We start from the raw sequence: 24,407 nt of genomic DNA on the forward strand, positions 1-24,407 counted from the left end.
ACTCTAGATCTGAAACACATTTCAGAAATGCTTGAGCTTTCGCTGGGTTTACTGGGACACGGGAAAGAAAAAATCTCTTTGCAGGAGGTCTTATCTTGAAACCAATTCTGTACCCTTCTGAAACAATGTTCTGAATCCAAAGATTGTGAACAGAATCGATCCAAATTTCTTTGAAAAAACGTAATCTGCCCCCTACCAGCTGAGCTGGAATGAGGGCCGCACCTTCATGTGGACTTAGAAGCTGGCTTTGCTTTTCTAGAAGGCTTGGATTTATTCCAGACTGGAGATGGTTTCCAAACTGAAACTGCTCCTGAGGATGAAGGATCAGGCTTTTGTTCTTTGTTGAAACGAAAGGAACGAAAACGATTATTAGCCCTGTTTTTACCCTTAGATTTTTTATCCTGCGGTAAAAAAGTTCCTTTCCCACCAGTAACAGTTGAGATAATAGAATCCAACTGAGAACCAAATAATTTATTACCCTGGAAAGAAAGGGAAAGTAGAGTCGATTTAGAAGACATATCAGCATTCCAAGTTTTAAGCCATAAAGCTCTTCTAGCTAAAATAGCTAGAGACATAAACCTGACATCAACTCTGATAATATCAAAAATGGCATCACAGATAAAATTATTAGCATGTTGAAGCAGAATAATAATGTTATGAGAATCATGATCTGTTACTTGTTGTGCTAAAGTTTCCAACCAAAAAGTTGAAGCTGCAGCAACATCCGCCAAAGATATAGCAGGTCTAAGAAGATTACCTGAACACAAATAAGCTTTTCTTAGAAAGGATTCAATTTTCCTATCTAGAGGATCCTTAAAGGAAGTACCATCTGCCGTAGGAATAGTAGTACGTTTAGCAAGGGTAGAAATAGCCCCATCAACTTTAGGGATTTTATCCCAAAACTCTAATCTGTCGGACGGCACAGGATATAATTGCTTAAAACGTTTAGAAGGAGAAAATGAATTACCCAAATTATTCCATTCTCTGGAAATTACTTCAGAAATAGCACCTGGAACAGGAAAAACTTCTGGAATAACTACAGGAGATTTAAAGACCTTGTCTAAACGTTTAGATTTAGTATCAAGAGGACCAGAATCCTCAATTTCTAATGCAATTAGGACTTCTTTAAGTAAAGAACGAATAAATTCCATTTTAAATAAATATGAAGATTTATCAGCATCAACCTCTGAGACAGAGTCCTCTGAACCAGAAGAATCATTAGAATCAGAATGATGATGTTCATTTAAAAATTCATCTGGATAAAGAGAAGTTTTAAAAGGTTTTTTATGTTTACTAGAAGGAGGAATAACAGACATAGCCTTCTTTATGGATTCAGAAACAAAATCTCTTATGTTATCAGGAACACTCTGAACATTAGATGTTGAGGAAACTGCAACAGGTAATGGTATTTTACTAAAGGAAATATTTTCTGCATTAACAAGTTTGTCATGACATTTAATACAAACAACAGCTGGAGGAACAACTACCAAAAGTTTACAGCAGATACACTTAGCTTTGGTAGTTCCAGCACCAGGCAGCGATTTTCCTGAAGTTTCTTCTGACTCAGATGCAACGTGAGACATCTTGCAATATGTAAGAGAAAAAAACAACATATAAAGCAAAATTGATCAAATTCCTTAAATGACAGTTTCAGGAATGGGAAAAAATGCCAAAAAACAAGCTTCTAGCAACTAGAAGCAATGAAAAATGAGACTTAAATAATGTGGAGACAAAAGCGACGCCCATATTTTTTAGCGCCAAATAAGACGCCCACATTATTTGGCGCCTAAATGCTTTTGGTGCCAAAAATGACGCCACATCCGGAACGCCGACATTTTTGGCGCAAAAGAACGTCAAAAAATGACGCAACTTCCGGCGACACGTATGATGCCAGAAATGGAAAAGATATTTTGCGCCAAAAAAGTCAGAGCCAAGAATGACGCAATAAAATGAAGCATTTTCAGCCCCCGCGAGCCTAACAGCCCACAGGGAAAAAGTCAAATTTTTAAGGTAAGAAAAAATGATTGATTCAAATGCATTATCCCAAATATGAAACTGTCTGAAAAAAAGGAATGTTGAACATCCTGAGTCAAGGCAAATAAATGTTTTGAATACATATATTTAGAACCATAGCTTTAGAGTGTCACAGAAAATAAGACTTACTTACCCCAGGACACTCATCTACATGTTTGTAGAAAGCCAAACCAGTACTGAAACGAAAATCAGCAGAGGTAATGGTATATATATAAGAGTATATCGTCGATCTGAAAAGGGAGGTAAGAGATGAATCTCTACGACCGATAACAGAGAACCTATGAAATAGACCCCGTAGAAGGAGATCATTGAATTCAAACAGGCAATACTCTCTTCACATCCCTCTGACATTCACTGCACGCTGAGAGGAAAACCGGGCTCCAACCTGCTGCGGAGCGCATATCAACGTAGAATCTAGCACAAACTTACTTCACCACCTCCATAGGAGGCAAAGTTTGTAAAATTGATTTGTGGGTGTGGTGAGGGGTGTATTTATAGGCATTTTGAGGTTTGGGAAACTTTGCCCCTCCTGGTAGGAATGTATATCCCATACGTCACTAGCTCATGGACTCTTGCTAATTACATGAAAGAAAATACAATACGAGTAATGTTATTGAGTGATTACATCATTATTTTATATTGAAAACATTTGAACTGTTCTCAATTAGTGTGATTTCATAGTAAAACATTTTCCACATTCATAACATGAACATGTTTTCTCTCCTGTATGAGTTTTCAGATGTCCTATATGATTTGATTTCATAGTAAAACGAATCACCAGCACTCTGGCCATAACTAGGATTACTGCAATTTGTGAATCCACCTGTTGATAAAAAAAAATACAATACGAGTAATGTTATTGAGTGATTACATCATTATTTTATATTGAAAACATTTGAACTGTTCTCAATTAGTGTCTACTAGAAGGGTAGGGGACTGGCTATGACCCCTACACCTTTCCCTGTCCTTCATGCTAAGGATTAGTTTATTAGACATTAGGAACAATTTTTAGGACTCACCAGCAACCCATATTAGTCCATCTCTGAACAAAATAGAAATTATTGCTGATGTAATTTTCTACCGATTATTTTTCTTAAATGTATTTTAGACTTTTTAAAATTGTGTTTACAGAAAAAGATAGCAATAAAATGATTTCAGTCTCAAAACTACTATTTGTGCACATCAATAGTTATTAAGCATTCAGATACATTTTTTTAGAATGTTGCATTTATACTACGTTCTATACCTATAATGAAGATTTCCTACACATAATTTTCTACAGAAAAGAAATGTATAATGCAGAAAAAAACCAATAGAGTGAAAATATCCACATATTACAATCTCAAAGTCTTTAATGTCTTTAATAATACAATCTGTTTCTTTTTATGTTTCCTTTGATTTAACTTTTTTTTTAGTAAAACAGCACAGTTTTCTATACATTTAAGGAGAGATAAACAGATCAGGTTAGGCAGTGTTCCTTGTACATTTTAGATACTGTGCAGATCTGGAAGCAGGTAAGGAATATCCGATTTCCTGTTAAGGTGAAATAGCTACAGCTGATATGGGAGACTTGTTTTTGCAGTTCAGACAATATACAAACTATCAGCAGACAAGTGCATCTTGTTTTTCCAATTGACTAGCAGATATTTGAGCAGCGCAGTTACTTGAATTGCTCAGATGTAGAACACCAGTACATGTGAAAGGATTGCTGTGCAATTAAAATACATGCACATACTATTTAATCATTTCTGATTTTCAAAATTGTATCCTTTTAAAATAACCAAGATTCAGCAGTAAAAAAATGAGCAATATTCAGGACCTCTATAGAAAGCAGGATATAGTTTTTTGGTTTCTTAAGAAAATATTTCCCACTTAAAGAACATTAAACTGGTTTGTTTCCTGTATGAATTTTCTGGTGGCTAATAAGATTTGATTTCTGGATAAAACATTTCCCGCATATAGAACAGGAAAATGGCCTTTCTCCTGTATGAATTTTCAAATGTCTATAAAGATCTGCTTTCTTGAGAAAACATTTTCCACATTCAGAACATGAAAATGCTTTCTCTCCTGTATGAATTTTCTGATGAACAATAAGTTGTGATTTCATAGTAAAACATTTTCCACATTCAGAACATGAACATGTTTTCTCTCCTGTATGAGTTTTCAGATGTACTATAAGATTTGATTTCATAGTAAAACATTTCCCACACTGAAAACATGAAAATGCTTTCTCTCCTAAATGTATTTTCTGATGTCTAATAAAATTTGATTTCAGATTAAAACATTTCCCACATAAAGAACATGAAAATGCTTTTTCTCCTGTATGAATTTTCTGATGAGTAATAAGTTGTGATTTCCAGGTAAAACATTTTCCACACTCAGAACATGAAAATTCCTTTTCTCCTGTATGATTTTTCTGATGAGTAATAAGTTGTGATTTCCAGGTAAAACATTTTCCACACTCAGAACATGAAAATTCCTTTTTTCCTGTATGATTTTTCTGATGAGTAATAAGATGTGATTTCCAGGTAAAACATTTTCCACACTCAGAACATGAAAATTCCTTTTCTCCTGTATGATTTTTCTGATGAGTAATAAGTTGTGATTTCCAGGTAAAACATTTTCCACACTCAGAACATGAAAATTCCTTTTCTCCTCTATGATTTTTCTGATGAGTAATAAGTTGTGATTTCATAGTAAAACATTTCCCACACTGAAAACATGAAAATGCTTTCTCTCCTAAATGTATTTTCTGATGTCTAATAAAATTTGATTTCAGATTAAAACATTTCCCACATAAAGAACATGAAAATGCTTTTTCTCCTGTATGAATTTTCTGATGAGTAATAAGTTGTGATTTCCAGGTAAAACATTTTCCACACTCAGAACATGAAAATTCCTTTTCTCCTGTATGATTTTTCTGATGAGTAATAAGTTGTGATTTCCAGGTAAAACATTTTCCACACTCAGAACATGAAAATTCCTTTTTTCCTGTATGATTTTTCTGATGAGTAATAAGATGTGATTTCCAGGTAAAACATTTTCCACACTCAGAACATGAAAATTCCTTTTCTCCTGTATGATTTTTCTGATGAGTAATAAGTTGTGATTTCCAGGTAAAACATTTTCCACACTCAGAACATGAAAATTCCTTTTCTCCTCTATGATTTTTCTGATGAGTAATAAGTTGTGATTTCCAGGTAAAACATTTTCCACACTCAGAACATGAAAATTCCTTTTCTCCTGTATGAGTTTTCTGATGAATAATAAGATGTGATTTCCAACGAAAACATTTTCCACATTCAGAACATAAATGTCCCTTGTGGCTTCTTTGATTTTCAAGAAGATTGAACGAATCACCAGCACTCTGGCCATAACTAGGATTACTGCAATTTGTGAATCCACCTGTTGATAAAAAAAATACAATACGAGTAATGTTATTGAGTGATTACATCATTATTTTATATTGAAAACATTTGAACTGTTCTCAATTAGTGTCTACTAGAAGGGTAGGGGACTGGCTATGACCCCTACACCTTTCCCTGTCCTTCATGCTAAGGATTAGTTTATTAGACATTAGGAACAATTTTTAGGACTCACCAGCAACCCATATTAGTCCATCTCTGAACAAAATAGAAATTATTGCTGATGTAATTTTCTACCGATTATTTTTCTTAAATGTATTTTAGACTTTTTAAAATTGTGTTTACAGAAAAAGATAGCAATAAAATGATTTCAGTCTCAAAACTACTATTTGTGCACATCAATAGTTATAAAGCATTCAGATACATTTTTTTAGAATGTTGCATTTATACTACGTTCTATACCTATAATGAAGATTTCCTACACATAATTTTCTACAGAAAAGAAATGTATAATGCAGAAAAAAACCAATAGAGTGAAAATATCCACATATTACAATCTCAAAGTCTTTAATGTCATTTTAAGTTTTTGTAATGTAATAAAATATTTAATACTTTTAAAATGATGTTCACATAAGACAAACAATAAAATTACTTCGGTCACTCTTTATAACTACTGTTTGTGTGTACTCCGGGAATACACTTAGCATTTAATAATACCACATACAAATGCTGCTATTTGCCATGGTGTCTCAACTCATGTTTGTGATTTATCAAATGGAGCATAAAGCTAAAACCAGAAACCTCTTAAATACAGACTTAACCCAGTACAATCGAAAGGCAAATTCATTACAATGTTTGAAGACATGATACTGAAAGATTTAGATTGCCTCTGTCAATCATTTAAAGTAAAAAACACTAATCTAAGTAGGATGGAAAAACAAGCCCTAAACAATTTGAGTGAGAATCAAAGTATAATTGTTAGAGAAACAGACAAAGAAGGGGCTTACAGAGGCTATTAGAATACTTGCAGATGATACTACATATCGAATGTTATAAAATTATCCAACAGAAACATTTCTTAATCAGTATTTGTATTTAATTAACAGAGCACTAAAAAACAAAATACTCACAAATGAAGAATATAAATTCCGTTCAACTGAAAATCCAAAAATGGCTATTTTTTATCATTTGCCAAAAATCCACAAAGATAAAAAAAAAACACACCAGGGAGACCAATTATTTCAGGGATAAACAACCTTAAAATAATCTCTCCCAGTACATTGATCATTATCTACAACTAATGGTACCAAATCGCATATAAGGGATACCCCTCATCTACTCTCTAAACAGGAAGAAATCAAGTGGGAAAATGATTATGCTTTCGCTATACTTGATGTTTCCGCTTTACATATGTCAATTAAACACAATAAAGGAATTGAGGCTATGTTATACACTTTAAAAAAACATTAAAAACAGAATTTATGTTTACCTGATAAATTTCTTTTTCCTACGGTGTGTCCGGTCCACGGCTTCATCCTTACTTGTGGGATATTCTCATTCCCTACAGGAAGTGGCAAAGAGAGCACACAGCAGAGCTGTCAATATAGCCCCCCCCTCTAGCTCCGCCCCCCAGTCATTCGACCGACGGTTAGGAGAAAAAGGAGAACCATAGGGTGCAGTGGTGACTGTAGTGTACAAAAAAACAAAAATTTAAACCTGACTAAAAGCCAGGGCGGGCCGTGGACCGGACACACCGTAGGAGAAAGAAATTTATCAGGTAAACATAAATTCTGTTTTCTCCTACATTGGTGTGTCCGGTCCACGGCTTCATCCTTACTTGTGGGAACCAATACCAAAGCTTTAGGACACGGATGAAGGGAGGGAACAAGTCAGGTAACCTAAACGGAAGGCACCACTGCTTGTAAAACCTTTCTCCCAAAAATAGCCTCCGAAGAAGCATAAGTATCGAATTTATAAAATTTGGCAAATGTATGCAGAGAAGACCACGTCGCTGCCTTACAGATCTGTTCAACAGAAGCCTCGTTCTTGAAAGCCCATGTGGAAGCCACAGCTCTAGTAGAGTGAGCTGTAATTCGTTCAGGAGGTTGCCGTCCGGCAGTCTCATAAGCCAATCGGATGATGCTTTTTAGCCAGAAGGAAAGAGAGGTAGCCGTAGCTTTCTGACCTCTCCTCTTACTAGAATAGACTACAAACAAGGATGATGTTTGTCTGAAATCCTTTGTTGCTTCCAGATAGAATTTTAAAGCACGAACCACATCTAGATTGTGTAACAAACGTTCCTTTTTTGAAACTGGATTCGGACACAGAGAAGGAACAACTATTTCCTGGTTAATATTCCTATTGGAAACCACCTTTGGAAGAAAACCAGGCTTGGTACGAAAAACTACCTTATCTGTATGAAACACCAGATAGGGTGAATTACACTGCAAAGCAGACAATTCAGAAACTCTTCTAGCAGAAGAAATAGCAACCAAAACCAAAACTTTCCAAGATAGTAACTTAATATCTATGGAATGTAAAGGTTCAAACGGAACCCCTTGAAGAACTGAAAGAACTAAATTTAGACTCCATGGTGGAGTCACAGGTCTGTAGACAGGCTTAATTCTGACTAACGCCTGTACGAAAGCTTGAACATCTGGCACGGCTGCCAGACGTTTGTGTAACAAGACAGACAGAGCAGATATCTGTCCTTTTAGAGAACTAGCTGACAGACCTTTCTCCAATCCTTCTTCGAGAAAGGAAAGTATCCTTGGAATCCTAATTTTACTCCACGAGTAACCCTTGGATTCACCCCAACAGAGATACTTCTGCCATATTTTATGGTAAATTCTCCTGGTTACAGGCTTTCTGGCCTGAACCAGAGTATCTATAACTGATTCCGAAAACCCACGCTTAGACAGAATCAAGCGTTCAATCTCAAGCAGTCAGTTGCAGAGAAACTAGGTTTGGATGTTCGAATGGACCTTGTACTAGAAGGTCCTGTCTCAAAGGTAGCTTCCATGGTGGAGCCGATGACATATTCACCAGGCCTGCATACCAAGTCCTGCGTGGCCACGCAGGAGCTATTAGAATTACCGAAGCCTTCTCCTGTTTGATCCTGGCTACTAGCCTGGGAAGGAGAGGAAACGGTGGAAAGACATAAGCTAGATTGAACGACCAAGGCGCCACTAATGCATCTATCAATGTCGCCTTGGGATCCCTGGACCTGGACCCGAAGCAAGGAACCTTGGAGTTCTGACGAGACGCCATCAGATCCAGATCTGGAATGCCCCATAGTTGATATAACTGGGCAAAGACCTCCGGGTGAAGTTCCAACTCCCCCGGATGGAAAGTCTGACGACTCAAATAATCCGCCTCCCAGTTGTCTACTCCTGGGATGTGAATTGCAGATAGATGGCAGGAGTGATCCTCCGCCCATTTGATGATCTTGGATACTTCTCTCATCGCCAGGGAACTCTTTGTTCCTCCCTGATGATTGATGTACGCTACAGTCGTCATGTTGTCCGACTGAAAACTTATGAATTTGGCGTTTGCTAGTTGAGGCCAAGCGAGGAACGCATTGATTATCGCTCTCAGTTCCAAAATGTTTATTGGGAGAAGAGATTCTTCCCGAGACCATAGACCCTGAGCTTTCAGGGAGTCCCAGACCGCGCCCCAGCCTAAAAGACTGGCGTCGGTCGTGACAATGATCCACTCCGGTCTGCGGAAACTCATTCCCTGAGACAGGTGATCCTGAGACAACCACCAGAGGAGCGAGTCTCTGGTTTTCTGGTCCACTTGTATCTGGGGAGACAAGTCTGCATAATCCCCATTCCACTGCCTGAGCAAGCACAATTGCAGTGGTCTTAGATGAATTCTGGCAAACGGGACTATGTCCATCGCCGCAACCATTAGACCGATTACCTAAATGCACTGAGCCACAGTGCTGAGCAATGGCATGAAGAACTCGACAAGCATTTGAAAGCTTTGACTTCCTGACCTCCGTCAGAAAGATTTTCATTTCTACCGAATCTATTATTGTTCCCAGGAAGGGAACCCTTGTGACCGGGGACAGAGAACTCTTTTCTACGTTCACCTTCCACCCGTGAGACCTTAGAAAGGCTAGAACAATATCCGTATGAGCCTTGGCTCTGGGAAAAGATGACGCCTGTATTAAGATGTCGTCTAGGTAAGGTGTTACTGCAATGCCCCGCGGTCTTAGTACCGCTAGAAGGGACCCTAGCACCTTTGTGAAAATTCTGGGAGCGGTGGCCAACCCGAAAGGAAGGGCCACGAACTGGTAATGTTTGTCCAGAAAGGCGAACCTTAGGAACTGATGGTGATTTTTGTGGATAGGAATATGCAGGTATGCATCCTTTAGGTCCACGGTAGTCATGTATTGACCCTCCTGGATCATCTGTAAAATTGTTCGAATTGTTTCCATTTTGAATGATGGAACTTTGAGGAATTTGTTTAGGATCTTTAAGTCCAGAATTGGCCTGAACGTTCCCTCCTTTTTGGGAACTACAAACAGGTTTGAGTAAAAACCCAGTCCTTGTTCTGCTTTTGGAACTGGGTGAATCACTCCCATTTTGGAAAGGTCTTCTACGCAATGTAAGAATGCCTGTCTCTTTGTCTGGTCTAAAGACAAGCGAGAAATGTGAAACCTTCCCTTTGGAGGAAGGTCCTTGAATTCTAGGAGATACCCCTGAGAGATAATCTCTAAAGCCCAGGGGTCTAGGAAATCTCTTGCCCAAGCCTGAGCAAAGAGAGAGAGTCTGCCCCCTACCAGATCCGGTCCCGGATCGGGGGCTATCCTTTCATGCTGATTTGGTAGCAGCAGAAGGCTTCTTGGCCTGTTTCCCCTTGTTCCAGCCTTGCAATGGTTTCCATGCTGGTTTGGGCTGGGAAGTGTCACCCTCTTGTCTAGAGGCTGGAGAGTTAGAAGCTGGTCCGTTCCTGAAATTGCGAAAGGAACGAAAATTAGACTTATTTTTTGCTTTGAAAGGTCTATCCTGTGGAAGGGCATGGCCCTTTCCCCCAGTGATGTCTGAAATAATCTCTTTCAATTCTGGCCCGAATAGGGTCTTACCCTTGAAAGGAATATTAAGCAATTTTGTTTTGGACGACACATCGGCCGACCAAGATTTTAGCCAAAGCGCTCTGCGCGCCACTATTGCAAAACCTGATTTTTTTCGCCGCTAATTTAGCTAATTGAAAAGCGGCATCTAAAATAAAGGAATTAGCCAACTTCAGTGCGTGAATTCTGTCCATGACTTCATCATATGGAGTCTCCTTCTGGAGCGAATTTTCTAGTTCATCGAACCAAAAAGACGCCGCCGTGGTGACAGGAATAATGCACGAAATTGGTTGAAGAAGGAAACCTTACTGAACAAAAAATTTCTTAAGCAACCCTTCTAATTTTTTATCCATAGGATCTTTGAAAGCGCAACTGTCCTCTATTGGAATAGTTGTGCGCTTAGCTAAAGTTGAAACTGCCCCCTCTACCTTAGGGACCGTCTGCCATGCGTCCCTTCTGGGGTCAACTATGGGGAACATTTTCTTAAATATAGCAGGGGGAACGAAAGGAACACCTGGCTTATCCCACTCCTTAGTCACTATATCCGCCACCCTCTTGGGTATCGGAAACGCATCAGCGTGCACTGGGACCTCTAAGAATTTGTCCATTTTGCATAATTTCTCTGGAATCACCAAAGGATCACAATCATCAAGTGTAGCTAGCACCTCCTTAAGCAGAGCGCGGAGGTGTTCTAGCTTAAATTTAAATGCAATGATATCAGGCTCTGCCTGCTGAGAAGTTTTTCCTGTGTCAGAAATTTCTCCCTCAGACAGGCCCTCCCTCACCGCCAATTCAGATTGATGTGAGGGCATAATGGATAAATTATCCTCAGCGTCTGCTTGCTCATCCTCTGTATTTAAAACTGAGCAATCGCGCTTTCTAGGAAAAGCTGGCAGTTTGGATAAAAAGGCTGCTAGAGAATTATCCATTACTGCTGCTAATTGCTGCATAGTAACAGCCATTGGCGCGCTAGATGTACTAGGTATCGCTTGCGCGGGCAAAGCTGGTGTTGACACAGAAGGAGAGGATGATGAGCTATCCCCACTACCTTCATTTAAAGAATCATCTTGGGCAATATTTTTAAATGTGACAGTACTGTCCTTAATCTGTTTGGACGCTATGGCACACTTCGCACATACATTTAATGGGGGAACCACCTTGGCCTCCATACACACAGAACATAGGCTATCTGAAGGCACAGACATGTTAGACAGACTTAGGCAGATTTTTAATGCAATAAAAGTTATTTTATACAAAACCGTTACTGTCTCTTTAAATAATAAAAGTGCACACTTTATTATTGAAACGTCAGAAAAACATCAAAGAAATATCCGATCTTTATGAAATTTTCACCATAGTGTCTTAATGCTTTGAAAGTATTGCAAACCAATTTTCAGACAAATTAACCCTTAAATGCCCAAACCGGAGCTGATAACAGCAATTAACCGGTTAACACACTACAGTCCCCTGCCACAGTCTCCACTGCGGCTTTTACCTTCCTTAGGGGTTATTCAAAAAAGTAATAAGCCTCTCTGAAGTCCTTTCCTAAGCCTCTTGACCTTCCACGTGAAGCTGCATGAACTGCCTGATGAAAAGCAACTGCGCAACTGAGGCGCAAAAATGAGGCCTCCTCCCTCTGCATTCCAGAGTGAAGGGGCCTTTCTGACAAGATTAGGTGTCTAAACGGCTGCCAGGCGCAAATAAAATACCCCAAAAGTGTTTTAAAGTCTGAAAAACACTTTAAATGTCACATAAACATAATAAAAAGTAATCGACTTAGCCCACAATAGTGTCAACCACCATAGAGCCCAAGTTATAAGCCTTAATTCTGTTACTGAGTCTAAGAAAATGGCTTACCTATCCCAGAAGGGATAACTGACAGTCTTCTAGCATTACTTGGTCTTGTTAGAAAAATGACTGAACATACCTGAAGCAGATAAGCCTGCAAACTGTTCCCCCCAACTGAAGTTCTCTGGTTTCAACAGTCCTGCGTGGGAACAGCAATGGATTTTAGTTACTGGTGCTAAAATCATACTCCTCTTTTAACAGAAATCTTCATCACTTTCTGTTGTAGAGTAAATAGTACAAACCGGCACTATTTTAAAATAACAAACTCTTGATAGAAGAAATAAAAAACTACAACTAACACCACATACTCTTTACCACCCCCGTGGAGATGCTACTTGTACAGAGCGGCAAAGAGAATGACTGGGGGGCGGAGCTAGAGGGGGGGCTAATATGGACAGCTCTGCTGTGTGCTCTCTTTGCCACTTCCTGTAGGGAATGAGAATATCCCACAAGGATGAAGCCGTGGACCGGACACACCAATGTAGGAGAAATCCTAATTAAGTTGCCTTTATTAGTGATGCTATTGAGTTCATTCTCTCCCAAAATTACTTTACATTTGAAGGGGAAACGGCTATGGGCACAAAATTTGCCCCGAACTTTGCCAATTTATATATTGGTATGTTTGAGGATTGTAGAATTTGACAAGAATATCCAATCAAATCTTATATTGTTCAATGGTATAGATTTATAGATTATATTTTAATAATTTGGAAAAGAGAAAATTTCATTTTCAATGACTTTGTTGATAGATTCAATAAAAATAATTTTAACCTGAGAGTGGAATAAAAAATAAATACATTTTTTGGATATTATCTTATTCATTAAAAACTATGAAATAAATACAAAACTTTATACTAAAGGAAGTATAGTGGCCATAACCCAATGTGGATACAAAATATATCATTTGGTCAATTTCAAAAGGTTAAAAAGAAATTGTTCAAGAAAAGAAGATTTTGAAGAAGCTGCCTCGACTCTAAAAGAAAAATTCAGGAAAAAAGATTTTGACAAAAAAAAAACATGTATAGAAGAAGCATACAATTAAGCAAAAGCATTGGACAGAAAATCCCTACTATGTTCCAAAAAAACACCAGAACAGCAAGCCCCAGAACAGAGAGGTCCTAGTTTCATCACTACATATAAAGTGCAGCAAGACAATTAGAACAAATCCTAAAGAATCACTGGTAATATCATAAAAAAGGATCAAATTTTAGGGAAAGAAATACGGAGTAAACTAATGTTACTGTTACAGAAGCATTAGTTATTTTGTTGTGAAGAAACTTATTTCCCAGCAGCAATGCCTGAACCAGCCAAGCCAGCGCCTAAGAAGGGCTCCAAGAAAACTGTAACAAGTATCATTTCATAAAGGGTTAACTCTGTTCAGTTTTGAGAAAACTATTTTCTGAGGCAGGTTTCCTAGCATATTGTGTACTGTAATTAAGTTTGTGATAAGCATTCACTGCTAGGTGATAAGAAGGACTCAATTGTTTTCTTGTGTGTACTTGTTATCTGCGGTGGCCTGTCCAAGGGCTTTGTCTAAATGTGTGATGGGGGATTTTATGCTTCCCCCCCTGGGAGTGCCCTGTGTGCATGTAACCTAAATAAAAAGCAGGCTGGGCATCCCAGTCCTCAGTTCTTGGTTGTCCCTCAATCGCAGCGTTGACTCGTTTTTGTGGGCAGAAGGGTATCCTAGCTGTACTACAGCTAAGGGGGATTATTCTACATTTGCGAGACTCATATAGAATACTATGGAAAGCAGTTTCTCCCCTCTTCAGCAATAGGAATCCAGGCTACTAAGCGGTCCATCTCTCAGCGAGACTAAGGGTAACCGTAACATTTGGCGGCAGCGGTGGGATTTTTCCTGGATTTCCTAGGAGAGGTACAGAACGGATGGAGAGCGCTTACGAAAAATTGAAGCGTACAACCCTAAAGGATTTACTTGAAAGCAGAGGGGGGTACGCCAGCAACCGGCCGAGGAGAGAGCTGATCGCAGAATTGACCGAACGGGATCAGAGCTTCACAATGGCGGAAACACCGACCACGATTAGTGACGAAAAAACCAGGATTGTTCGGGAGAGGCTCTCACTGTACGGGCCGAACCCCTCCATGGAATTGGTACAGCAGTTGATGGCGGAAGCGGACAAGGATATACGAGAGACTCGAGCCCACGAACTCAACCTAGCGAACGCACACCGCAATGCTGAAGCCCCGCAGGTAATCATCCCTGTCGAAAATGCTGGGAGGCCCAAGATACCCTATGCGGCATTTCGACCCTTCCTAGAGAGCGAGACAGGGATTGATGAATATTTGGTGGACTTCGAAAGGCAATGTGCCCTGCACCAGATTCCCAACAGGGAGTGGCCCACGATATTGTCTGGGAAACTATCCGGGCGAGCCCTGGAAGCCTTTCGTACTCTGGGTGCTGAGGAAGTGACACAGTATGAGCTAGTTAAGGAGACACTGTTGCGACGGTACGCAGTAACTCCGGACGCGTATCGCCGACAGTTTCGGGGCACGAAAAAGAAGCCTAACGATACCCATATGGAATGGGCGCACCGAATGCGGAGAGCGGCAAATCACTGGATGAGCGGAAGTAAAGCGGTGACTGGTGAGGAAATTTTACAATTGTTTCTCTTAGAACATTTTTATAATGGCATGGAACAGCAAGGGAAGGAATGGCTGCGAGACAGGCGACCTTCTACCTTAGAAGAAGCAGCCAAATTGGCCGATGAACATTATGACTCCCGTCTTCACGAACCCAGAGAGGTTTACCGTGCACCCCCTCGTGCTGAATTCCGAGCCCCGGTGCCCGCAGGGCCCGCCCGACACTCAGGACCACCCAATAACAGCTCTGAGCGTCCCAGACCGACTTGCCACCGATGCAAGCAACCAGGGCATTTCATGGCTAGCTGCCCCCTTAATACGCACCAGACACCCAGGAATTACAATTACCCCTCTGGGGCATATCGTCCGGCCCGGACCCTCTGTGTTAACCAAGAGGCCCCTATGGAGGAATATTTGGGGCCGCTTCACGAGGCGGACCCTGTATATGCTGCCTCAGATAACCGCCAGCACCATCGGCAGAAGGTATGGCTCGAGGGGCGATCTACCGAGGGATTGAGAGACACAGGGGCTACTATCACGCTGGTACAGAGTCATTTGGTGCCGGAGCACAAGCGATCTGGACAGACTGTGGCCGTTAGAGTGGCGGGGGGGGATGTGTACAAAATTCCAACAGCTAAAGTGCATCTTGATTGGGGAGCGGGAAAGGGGGCTGTGAACGTGGGCATAATGGATAATTTACCTGCCGAAGTACTACTGGGCAATGATTTGGGCCCCATGACTTCTGCCTATGCTCCAGTATGCAACAACGAGGCGGACCCAGTGACTACACGGGCCCAAGCCCGGACGGAGCGAGAACTCTCACCAGTGCGGGAGACACAGGTAAGACCTACCCCGACATTGCCTGACATGTTAGGCCCCATACCCTGGGACACCCCAGATGCTTTCGAGACAGAGTCTAAGACTGACCCGACCTTACAAAAGTACCGGGAACGAGCAGAGACCGGAGGGGGCGGGGCAGATAATGAAACATTCTTATGGGAAAAAGGGAAACTATACCGCTGGACAGAGAAAAGGGGACAGCGTAGGCGACAGCTGGTAGTGCCCCACAAATACCGTCAAGAAATCCTCAAGATAGGCCATGACATCCCCTTAGCAGGCCACCTAGCTGTAACCCGTACCCTACACCGCATTACTCACACGTTCTTTTGGCCAGGGGTACACGCCGACGTTAGAACTTACTGTAACACCTGCGATGTGTGTCAACGAGTAGGAAGGCGAGGCGATCACCCTAAAGCCCATCTAGTAAATATGCCCATTGTAGAGGAACCCTTCAGCCGGGTTGCTATTGACCTAGTGGGACCACTGGCTACCCCTAGTCCCTCCGGTAAGCGCTACATTCTTACCGTAGTGGACTACGCTACCAGGTACCCAGAGGCTGTCGCCCTATCCAACATACAAGCGGATACGGTAGCGAATGCACTAGTACAGGTGTTCTCCCGGGTAGGATTTCCAAAAGAAATCCTATCCGACCGAGGCACCCAATTTACGGCTGAATTGACCCAACAACTCTGGCAGGTTTGCAAAATTAAGTCCCTCCTGAGCTCCCCATACCACCCCCAGACGAACGGGCTGTGTGAGAGGTTCAATGGGACCCTCAAGCAAATGCTCAAGACGTTCACTCAGGAATACCGAGACTGGGAACGCTTCCTGCCACACCTCCTTTTTGCTTATCGGGAGGTGCCCCAGGAAACGACAGGGTTCTCTCCCTTCGAGTTGCTCTACGGAAGAAAGGTACGGGGACCCCTAAACCTGATCCGGGAGCACTGGGAGGGAGAGATGGAGACTGACGGTGTCCCCATTGTGCCATACGTGCTGGAACTCAGGGACCGAATGGAGCAATTAGCCAAATCCGTGCGGGCTAATCTCCAGTCGGCCCAGAGAAGACAGAAAGTATGGTACGATCGGGGGGCCCGAAAGAGAATCTTTACCATAGGACAAAAGGTGTTAGTACTTAAGCCGGTGAAGACAGACAAATTGCAGGCGTCCTGGCAGGGCCCCTACCAGATCGTAGAGAAAAGGGGAGACACCACTTATGTGATAGCTAGCTGCCACGACAACAATCTTAGAAAGACATTCCATGTAAACATGCTCAAGGAATATTTTGAGCGACCAGAGAACGTGACGGCCATATGTTGTTCCCCTCAGGAAGGCCCCGACAGTCTACCCATTCCAGACCTATTAGAAAAGAGTCTCCCCACAGGTATAGTGGCTCAGGTTCAGATAGGAGACCGACTTAGCCCCACTGAAAGGGAGCAGCTCAACCAACTCTTACAGTCCAAACACCTCACCTTCTCCCCGAAGCCAGGGTACACTACTTTAACCACCCACCAGGTAGATACTCCGGGACAAGCTCCCTTGCGCCAGGCTCCGTACCGAATCCCCGAAGCAGTTAGGATAGGAATGAAGAAGGAGATCGATGAGATGCTCCAACTCGGGGTAATTGAGCCCTCCGATAGTCCCTGGGCCTCCCCAGTTGTCTTGGTGCCCAAGAAAGATGGGACCACCCGGTTCTGCGTAGACTATCGGAGGCTCAATGAAAAGACCGTGACGGACGCTTACCCTATGCCCAGGGTAGACGAGCTACTCGATCGTATAGCCAGGGGAAATTACCTGACCACTATTGACCTCTGCAAAGGTTACTGGCAGATTCCCCTGGCCCCGGAGGCTATCCCCAAGTCGGCATTCGTCACCCCATTCGGCTTATATCAGTTTAGGGTAATGCCGTTTGGGATGAAGAATGCCCCAGCTACATTCCAGCGCTTGGTGGATAGGCTCCTGGATGGCTTCCAGAGTTTTGCTTGCGCCTACCTGGACGACATAGCGATCCACAGTGAGTCATGGGAGGACCACTTAGCTCACATAGGAATGGTTCTGGATCAGATCCGGGCTGCTGGCCTGACTCTGAAGCCAGAAAAATGCCACTTTGGGATGGCCGAGGTACAGTACCTGGGTCACCGGGTGGGGTGTGGAAAGCAGCGACCAGAGCCGGCCAAGATAGAAGCTGTCGCCAATTGGCCCACCCCCATCACTAAGACTCAGGTCCTAGCCTTCCTGGGCACGGCAGGGTACTATAGACGGTTCGTACCAGACTACAGCACACTTGCCAAACCCCTGACTGACTTGACCAAGAAGAACTTACCTCGACAGGTCCTGTGGTCTCCCCACTGTGAAACGGCTTTCCAGGCTCTCAAAAATGCTCTAATTAACGCTCCTGTCTTGGCGGCTCCAGCCCTTAACAAACGTTTTATCGTCCACACAGATGCTTCCATGTTCGGGCTGGGAGCCGTCCTCAGCCAAGTAGGCGAAGATGGAGGGGAGCATCCAGTTGCCTACATCAGCCGGAAGCTCCTGCCCCGCGAAGTCAGCTATGCAGCGGTCGAAAAGGAGTGTTTGGCTTTGGTGTGGGCATTAAAGAAATTGACTCCCTATTTATATGGGCAGGAGTTCACTCTGGTCACCGACCATAACCCGTTGGTGTGGCTGAACCGGGTCTCTGGAGATAATGGCAGGCTATTACGTTGGAGTTTATCGTTGCAACCCTTCAATTTCACCATTACTTACAGACCTGGGAAACAGAATGGCAACGCCGACGGGTTGTCCAGACAAACCGACCTCAGCCCCGCATAACCAGCGGTCTGGACAGCCTTAGTCTGCCCCGAAAAGGGGTCAGACCGTGTCTGCCAGAGTGTTCCACAGAAAGGGAGCACTGTTACAGAAGCATTAGTTATTTTGTTGTGAAGAAACTTATTTCCCAGCAGCAATGCCTGAACCAGCCAAGCCAGCGCCTAAGAAGGGCTCCAAGAAAACTGTAACAAGTATCATTTCATAAAGGGTTAACTCTGTTCAGTTTTGAGAAAACTATTTTCTGAGGCAGGTTTCCTAGCATATTGTGTACTGTAATTAAGTTTGTGATAAGCATTCACTGCTAGGTGATAAGAAGGACTCAATTGTTTTCTTGTGTGTACTTGTTATCTGCGGTGGCCTGTCCAAGGGCTTTGTCTAAATGTGTGATGGGGGATTTTATGCTTCCCCCCCTGGGAGTGCCCTGTGTGCATGTAACCTAAATAAAAAGCAGGCTGGGCATCCCAGTCCTCAGTTCTTGGTTGTCCCTCAATCGCAGCGTTGACTCGTTTTTGTGGGCAGAAGGGTATCCTAGCTGTACTACAGCTAAGGGGGATTATTCTACATTTGCGAGACTCATATAGAATACTATGGAAAGCAGTTTCTCCCCTCTTCAGCAATAGGAATCCAGGCTACTAAGCGGTCCATCTCTCAGCGAGACTAAGGGTAACCGTAACAGTTACATACAAAAAAACCCCCATGAATTTAAAGAATATTCTAGCACCAACTAAATTAAAGACAATACCAATGAAAAAAGTTTGCATCTAGTATGTTTTTTTAAATGTGGTAGAAAAAAATGTGAATGCTGTAAACATATCAGTGACAATAAAACACAAAACAAATGATTGTAAATAATGGACACAAACAAATTTCCGATTCAGACCTACCTCAGCTGTAAATCTGAATATGTAATATACCAGATTGAGTGTAGCTGTAAGAAATATTACATAGGAAGAACTAAAAGGACTTTATAAACAAGATTACTGGAGCACATCAAGAATATAGAAGGGGAAGATTCACAATATGGACGTAGTACTTATTTTGAGGAATTCCATAATAAAAACCCAAAAGACCTTTCCATTAAACAAATTGAACAAATAACTTCCAGTTGGGGTAAAGGTAACCTTCTACAATTAAGGAGAAGAGAAACATACTGGATTCACCAACTAAATACTAGAGAACTGTATGGGTTAAATAGAGATATAGTATTGGCAGAATTTTTATAAACGTATGGCTAGATTTGGAGTTTGGCGGCCAAGGGGGTGCGTTAGCTACGCGGGCTTTTTTCTGGCCGCACCATAAAAATAACTCTGGTATTGAGAGTCCAAAAAAATGCTGCGTTAGGCTCCAAAAAAGGAGCGTAGAGCATTTTTACCGCAAATGCAACTCTCGATACCAGAGTTGCTTACGGACGCGGCCAGCCTCAAAAACGTGCTCGTGCACGATTCCCCCATAGGAAACAATGGGGCAGTTTGAGTTGAAAAAAAAACCTAACACCTGCAAAAAAGCCGCGTTCAGCTCCTAACGCAGCCCCATTGTTTCCTATGGGGAAACACTTCCTACGTCTGCACCTAACACTCTAACATGTACCCCGAGTCTAAACACCCCTAACCTTACACTTATTAACCCCTAATCTGCCGCCCCCGCTATCGCTGACCCCTGCATTATATTATAAACCCCTAATCTGCCGCTCCGTAAACCGCCGCTACTTACATTATCCCTATGTACCCCTAATCTGCTGCCCCTAACACCGCCGACCCCTATATTATATTTATTAACCCCTAATCTGCCCCCCTCAACGTTGCCTCCACCTGCCTACACTTATTAACCCCTAATCTGCCGAGCGGACCTGAGCGCTACTATAATAAAGTTATTAACCCCTAATCCGCCTCACTAACCCTATCATAAATAGTATTAACCCCTAATCTGCCCTCCCTAACATCGCCGACATCTAACTTCAATTATTAACCCCTAATCTGCCGACCGGAGCTCACCGCTACTATAATAAATGGATTAACCCCTAAAGCTAAGTCTAACCCTAACACTAACACCCCCCTAAGTTAAATATAATTTAAATCTAACAAAATTAATTAACTCTTATTAAATAAATTAATCCTATTTAAAGCTAAATACTTACCTGTAAAATAAATCCTAATATAGCTACAATATAAATTATAATTACATTGTAGCTATTTTAGGATTAATATTTATTTTACAGGCAACTTTGTATTTATTTTAACCAGGTACAATAGCTATTAAATAGTTAAGAACTATTTAATAGTTACCTAGTTAAAATAATTACAAAATCACCTGTAAAATAAATCCTAACCTAAGTTACAATTAAACCTAACACTATACTATCATTAAATTAATTAAATACCTACAATTACCTACAATAAAACCTAACACTACACTATCAATAAATAAATTAAATACAATTCCTACAAATAACTACAATGAAATAAACTAACTAAAGTACAAAAAATAAAAAAGAACTAAGTTACAAAAAATAAAAAAATATTTACAAACATCAGAAAAATATTACAACAATTTTAAACTAATTACACCTACTCTAAGCCCCCTAATAAAATAACAAAGACCCCCAAAATAAAAAATGCCCTACCCTATTCTAAATTAAAAAAGTTAAAAGCTCTTTTACCTTACCAGCCCTGAACAGGGCCCTTTGCGGGGCATGCCCCAAGAAATTCAGCTCTTTTGCCTGTAAAAAAAAACATACAATTCCCCCCCCCCAACATTACAACCCACCACCCACATACCCCTAATCTAACCCCAACCCCCCTTAAATAAACCTAACACTAAGCCCCTGAAGATCTTCCTACCTTGTCTTCACCTCACCAGGTATCACCAATCCGTCCTGGCTCCAAAATCTTCATCCAACCCAAGCGGGGGCTGGCGATCCATCATTCGGTGCTGAAGAGGTCCAGAAGAGGCTCCAAAGTCTTCATCCTATCCGGGAAGAAGAGTAGATCCGGACCGGCAACCATCTTCTTCCAAGCGGCATCTTCTATCTTCATCCGATGACGACCGGCTCCATCCTGAAGACCTCCAGCGCGGATCCGTCCTCTTCTTCCGACGACTTCCCGACGAATGACGGTTCCTTTAAGGGACGTCATCCAAGATGGCGTCCCTCGAATTCCGATTGGCTGATAGGATTCTATCAGCCAATCGGAATTAAGGTAGGAATATTCTGATTGGCTGATGGAATCAGCCAATCAGAATCAAGTTCAATCCGATTGGCTGATCCAATCAGCCAATCAGATTGAGCTCGCATTCTATTGGCTGTTCCGATCAGCCAATAGAATGCGAGCTCAATCTGATTGGCTGATTGGATCAGCCAATCGGATTGAACTTGATTCTGATTGGCTGATTCCATCAGCCAATCAGAATATTCCTACCTTAATTCCGATTGGCTGATAGAATCCTATCAGCCAATCGGAATTCGAGGGACGCCATCTTGGATGACGTCCCTTAAAGGAACCATCATTCGTCGGGAAGTCGTCGGAAGAAGAGGACGGATCCGCGCTGGAGGTCTTCAGGATGGAGCCGGTCGTCATCGGATGAAGATAGAAGATGCCGCTTGGAAGAAGATGGTTGCCGGTCCGGATCTACTCTTCTTCCCGGATAGGATGAAGACTTTGGAGCCTCTTCTGGACCTCTTCAGCACCGGATGATGGATCGCCAGCCCCCGCTTGGGTTGGATGAAGATTTTGGAGCCAGGACGGATCGGTGATACCTGGTGAGGTGAAGACAAGGTAGGAAGATCTTCAGGGGCTTAGTGTTAGGTTTATTTAAGGGGGGTTTGGGTTAGATTAGGGGTATGTGGGTGGTGGGTTGTAATGTTGGGGGGGGGGTATTGTATGGTTTTTTTTACAGGCAAAAGAGCTGAATTTCTTGGGGCATGCCCCGCAAAGGGCCCTGTTCAGGGCTGGTAAGGTAAAAGAGCTTTTAACTTTATTAATTTAGAATAGGGTAGGGCATTTTTTTATTTTGGGGGTCTTTGTTATTTTATTAGGGGGCTTAGAGTAGGTGTAATTAGTTTAAAATTGTTGTTTTCTGATGTTTGTAAATATTTTTTTATTTTTTGTAACTTAGTTCTTTTTTATTTTTTGTACTTTAGTTAGTTTATTTCATTGTAGTTATTTGTAGGAATTGTATTTAATTTATTTATTGATAGTGTAGTGTTAGGTTTTATTGTAGGTAATTATAGGTATTTAATTTAATTAATTTAATGATAGTATAGTGTTAGGTTTAATTGTAACTTAGGTTAGGATTTATTTTACAGGTGATTTTGTAATTATTTTAACTAGGTAACTATTAAATAGTTCTTAACTATTTAATAGCTATTGTACCTGGTTAAAATAAATACAAAGTTGCCTGTAAAATAAATATTAATCCTAAAATAGCTACAATATAATTATTCGTTATATTGTAGCTATATTAGGATTTATTTTACAGGTAAGTATTTAGCTTTAAATAGGATTAATTTATTTAATAAGAGTTAATTAATTTCGTTAGATTTAAATTATATTTAACTTAGGGGGGTGTTAGTGTTAGGGTTAGATTTAGCTTTAGGGGTTAATCCATTTATTATAGTAGCGGTGAGCTCCGGTCGGCAGATTAGGGGTTAATAATTGAAGTTAGGTGTCGGCGATGTTAGGGAGGGCAGATTAGAGGTTAATACTATTTATTATAGGGTTAGTGAGGCGGATTAGGGGTTAATACATTTATTATAGTAGCGGTGCGGTCCGCTCGGCAGATTAGGGGTTAATAAGTGTAGGCAGGTGTCAGCGACGTTGAGGGGGGCAGATTAGGGGTTAATAAATATAATATAGGGGTCGGCGGTGTTAGGGGCAGCAGATTAGGGGTACATAGCTATAATGTAGGTGGCGGCGCTTTGCGGTCGGCAGATTAGGGGTTAATTATTGTAAGTAGCTGGTGGAGACGTTGTGGGGGGCAGGTTAGGGGTTAATAAATATAATACAGGGGTCGGTGGTGTTAGGGGCAGCAGATTAGGGGTACATAGGGATAATTTAGCTGGCGGCGCTTTGCGGTCGGCAGATTAGGGGTTAAAAAAAAAATTTGAGTGGCGGCGATGTGGGGGGACCTCGGTTTAGGGGTACATAGGTAGTTTATGGGTGTTAGTGTACTTTAGGGTACAGTAGTTAAGAGCTTTATGAACCGGCGTTAGCCCAGAAAGCTCTTAACTCCTGCTTTTTTTCTGCGGCTGGAGTTTTGTCGTTAGAGCTCTAACGCTCACGTCAGAAACGACTCTAAATACCGGAGTTAGAAAGATCCCATTGAAAAGATAGGATACGCAATTGACGTAAGGGGATCTGCGGTATGGAAAAGTCGCGGCTGAAAAGTGAGCGTTAGACCCTATTTTCAGTGACTCCAAATACCGGAGTTAGCCTAAAACCAGCGTTAGGAGCCTCTAACACTGGTTTTCACGGCTACTGCCAAACTCCAAATCTAGGCCTAAGTGTTTTTTTTAAATAAATTATATATATATATATACACATACACACACACTAGTGTGAAAGCCCTTATACACGGGCCGCGCAGAGTATTGTGAAAGATCTCCCCAACCCATGAACCTCCCTGATTCCCCCTCAAACAGCTCTCTAACCCTCCCCCCTCTAACTTTTGCTGCCATCTTAGGTACTGGCAGCTGTCTGCAAGTACCTATAAACGCCCTTTTTTTATAATTATTTATTTTTCATTTTTTCTGTAGTATAGTGGTCCCACCACCTCCCCCTCCTGCAATCGCCATTTATCCCCCCCGCATCCCCAAAACCTTTTTCTGTAGTGTAGCTGTC

The 24,407-nt window shown here is 41.7% G+C and overlaps 1 protein-coding gene across 1 annotated transcript in view; it reads right to left on the reverse strand.

The window, feature by feature from the left end:
- Nucleotides 1-3,368: 3,368 nt before the first annotated feature.
- Nucleotides 3,369-24,407, reverse strand: part of LOC128657363 (zinc finger protein 605-like) — a 224,140-nt gene continuing 203,101 nt past the window's right edge. Inside the window, exon 11 of the mRNA XM_053711681.1 lies at nucleotides 3,369-5,439. Within this exon, the coding sequence (XP_053567656.1) occupies nucleotides 3,917-5,439 (1,523 nt within the window). The 3' untranslated portion in view covers nucleotides 3,369-3,916. The remainder of the gene's footprint in view (nucleotides 5,440-24,407) is intronic.

The sequence above is a fragment of the Bombina bombina genome, chromosome 4 (assembly GCF_027579735.1).
Source record: "Bombina bombina isolate aBomBom1 chromosome 4, aBomBom1.pri, whole genome shotgun sequence".
Lineage (NCBI taxonomy): Eukaryota > Metazoa > Chordata > Amphibia > Anura > Bombinatoridae > Bombina > Bombina bombina.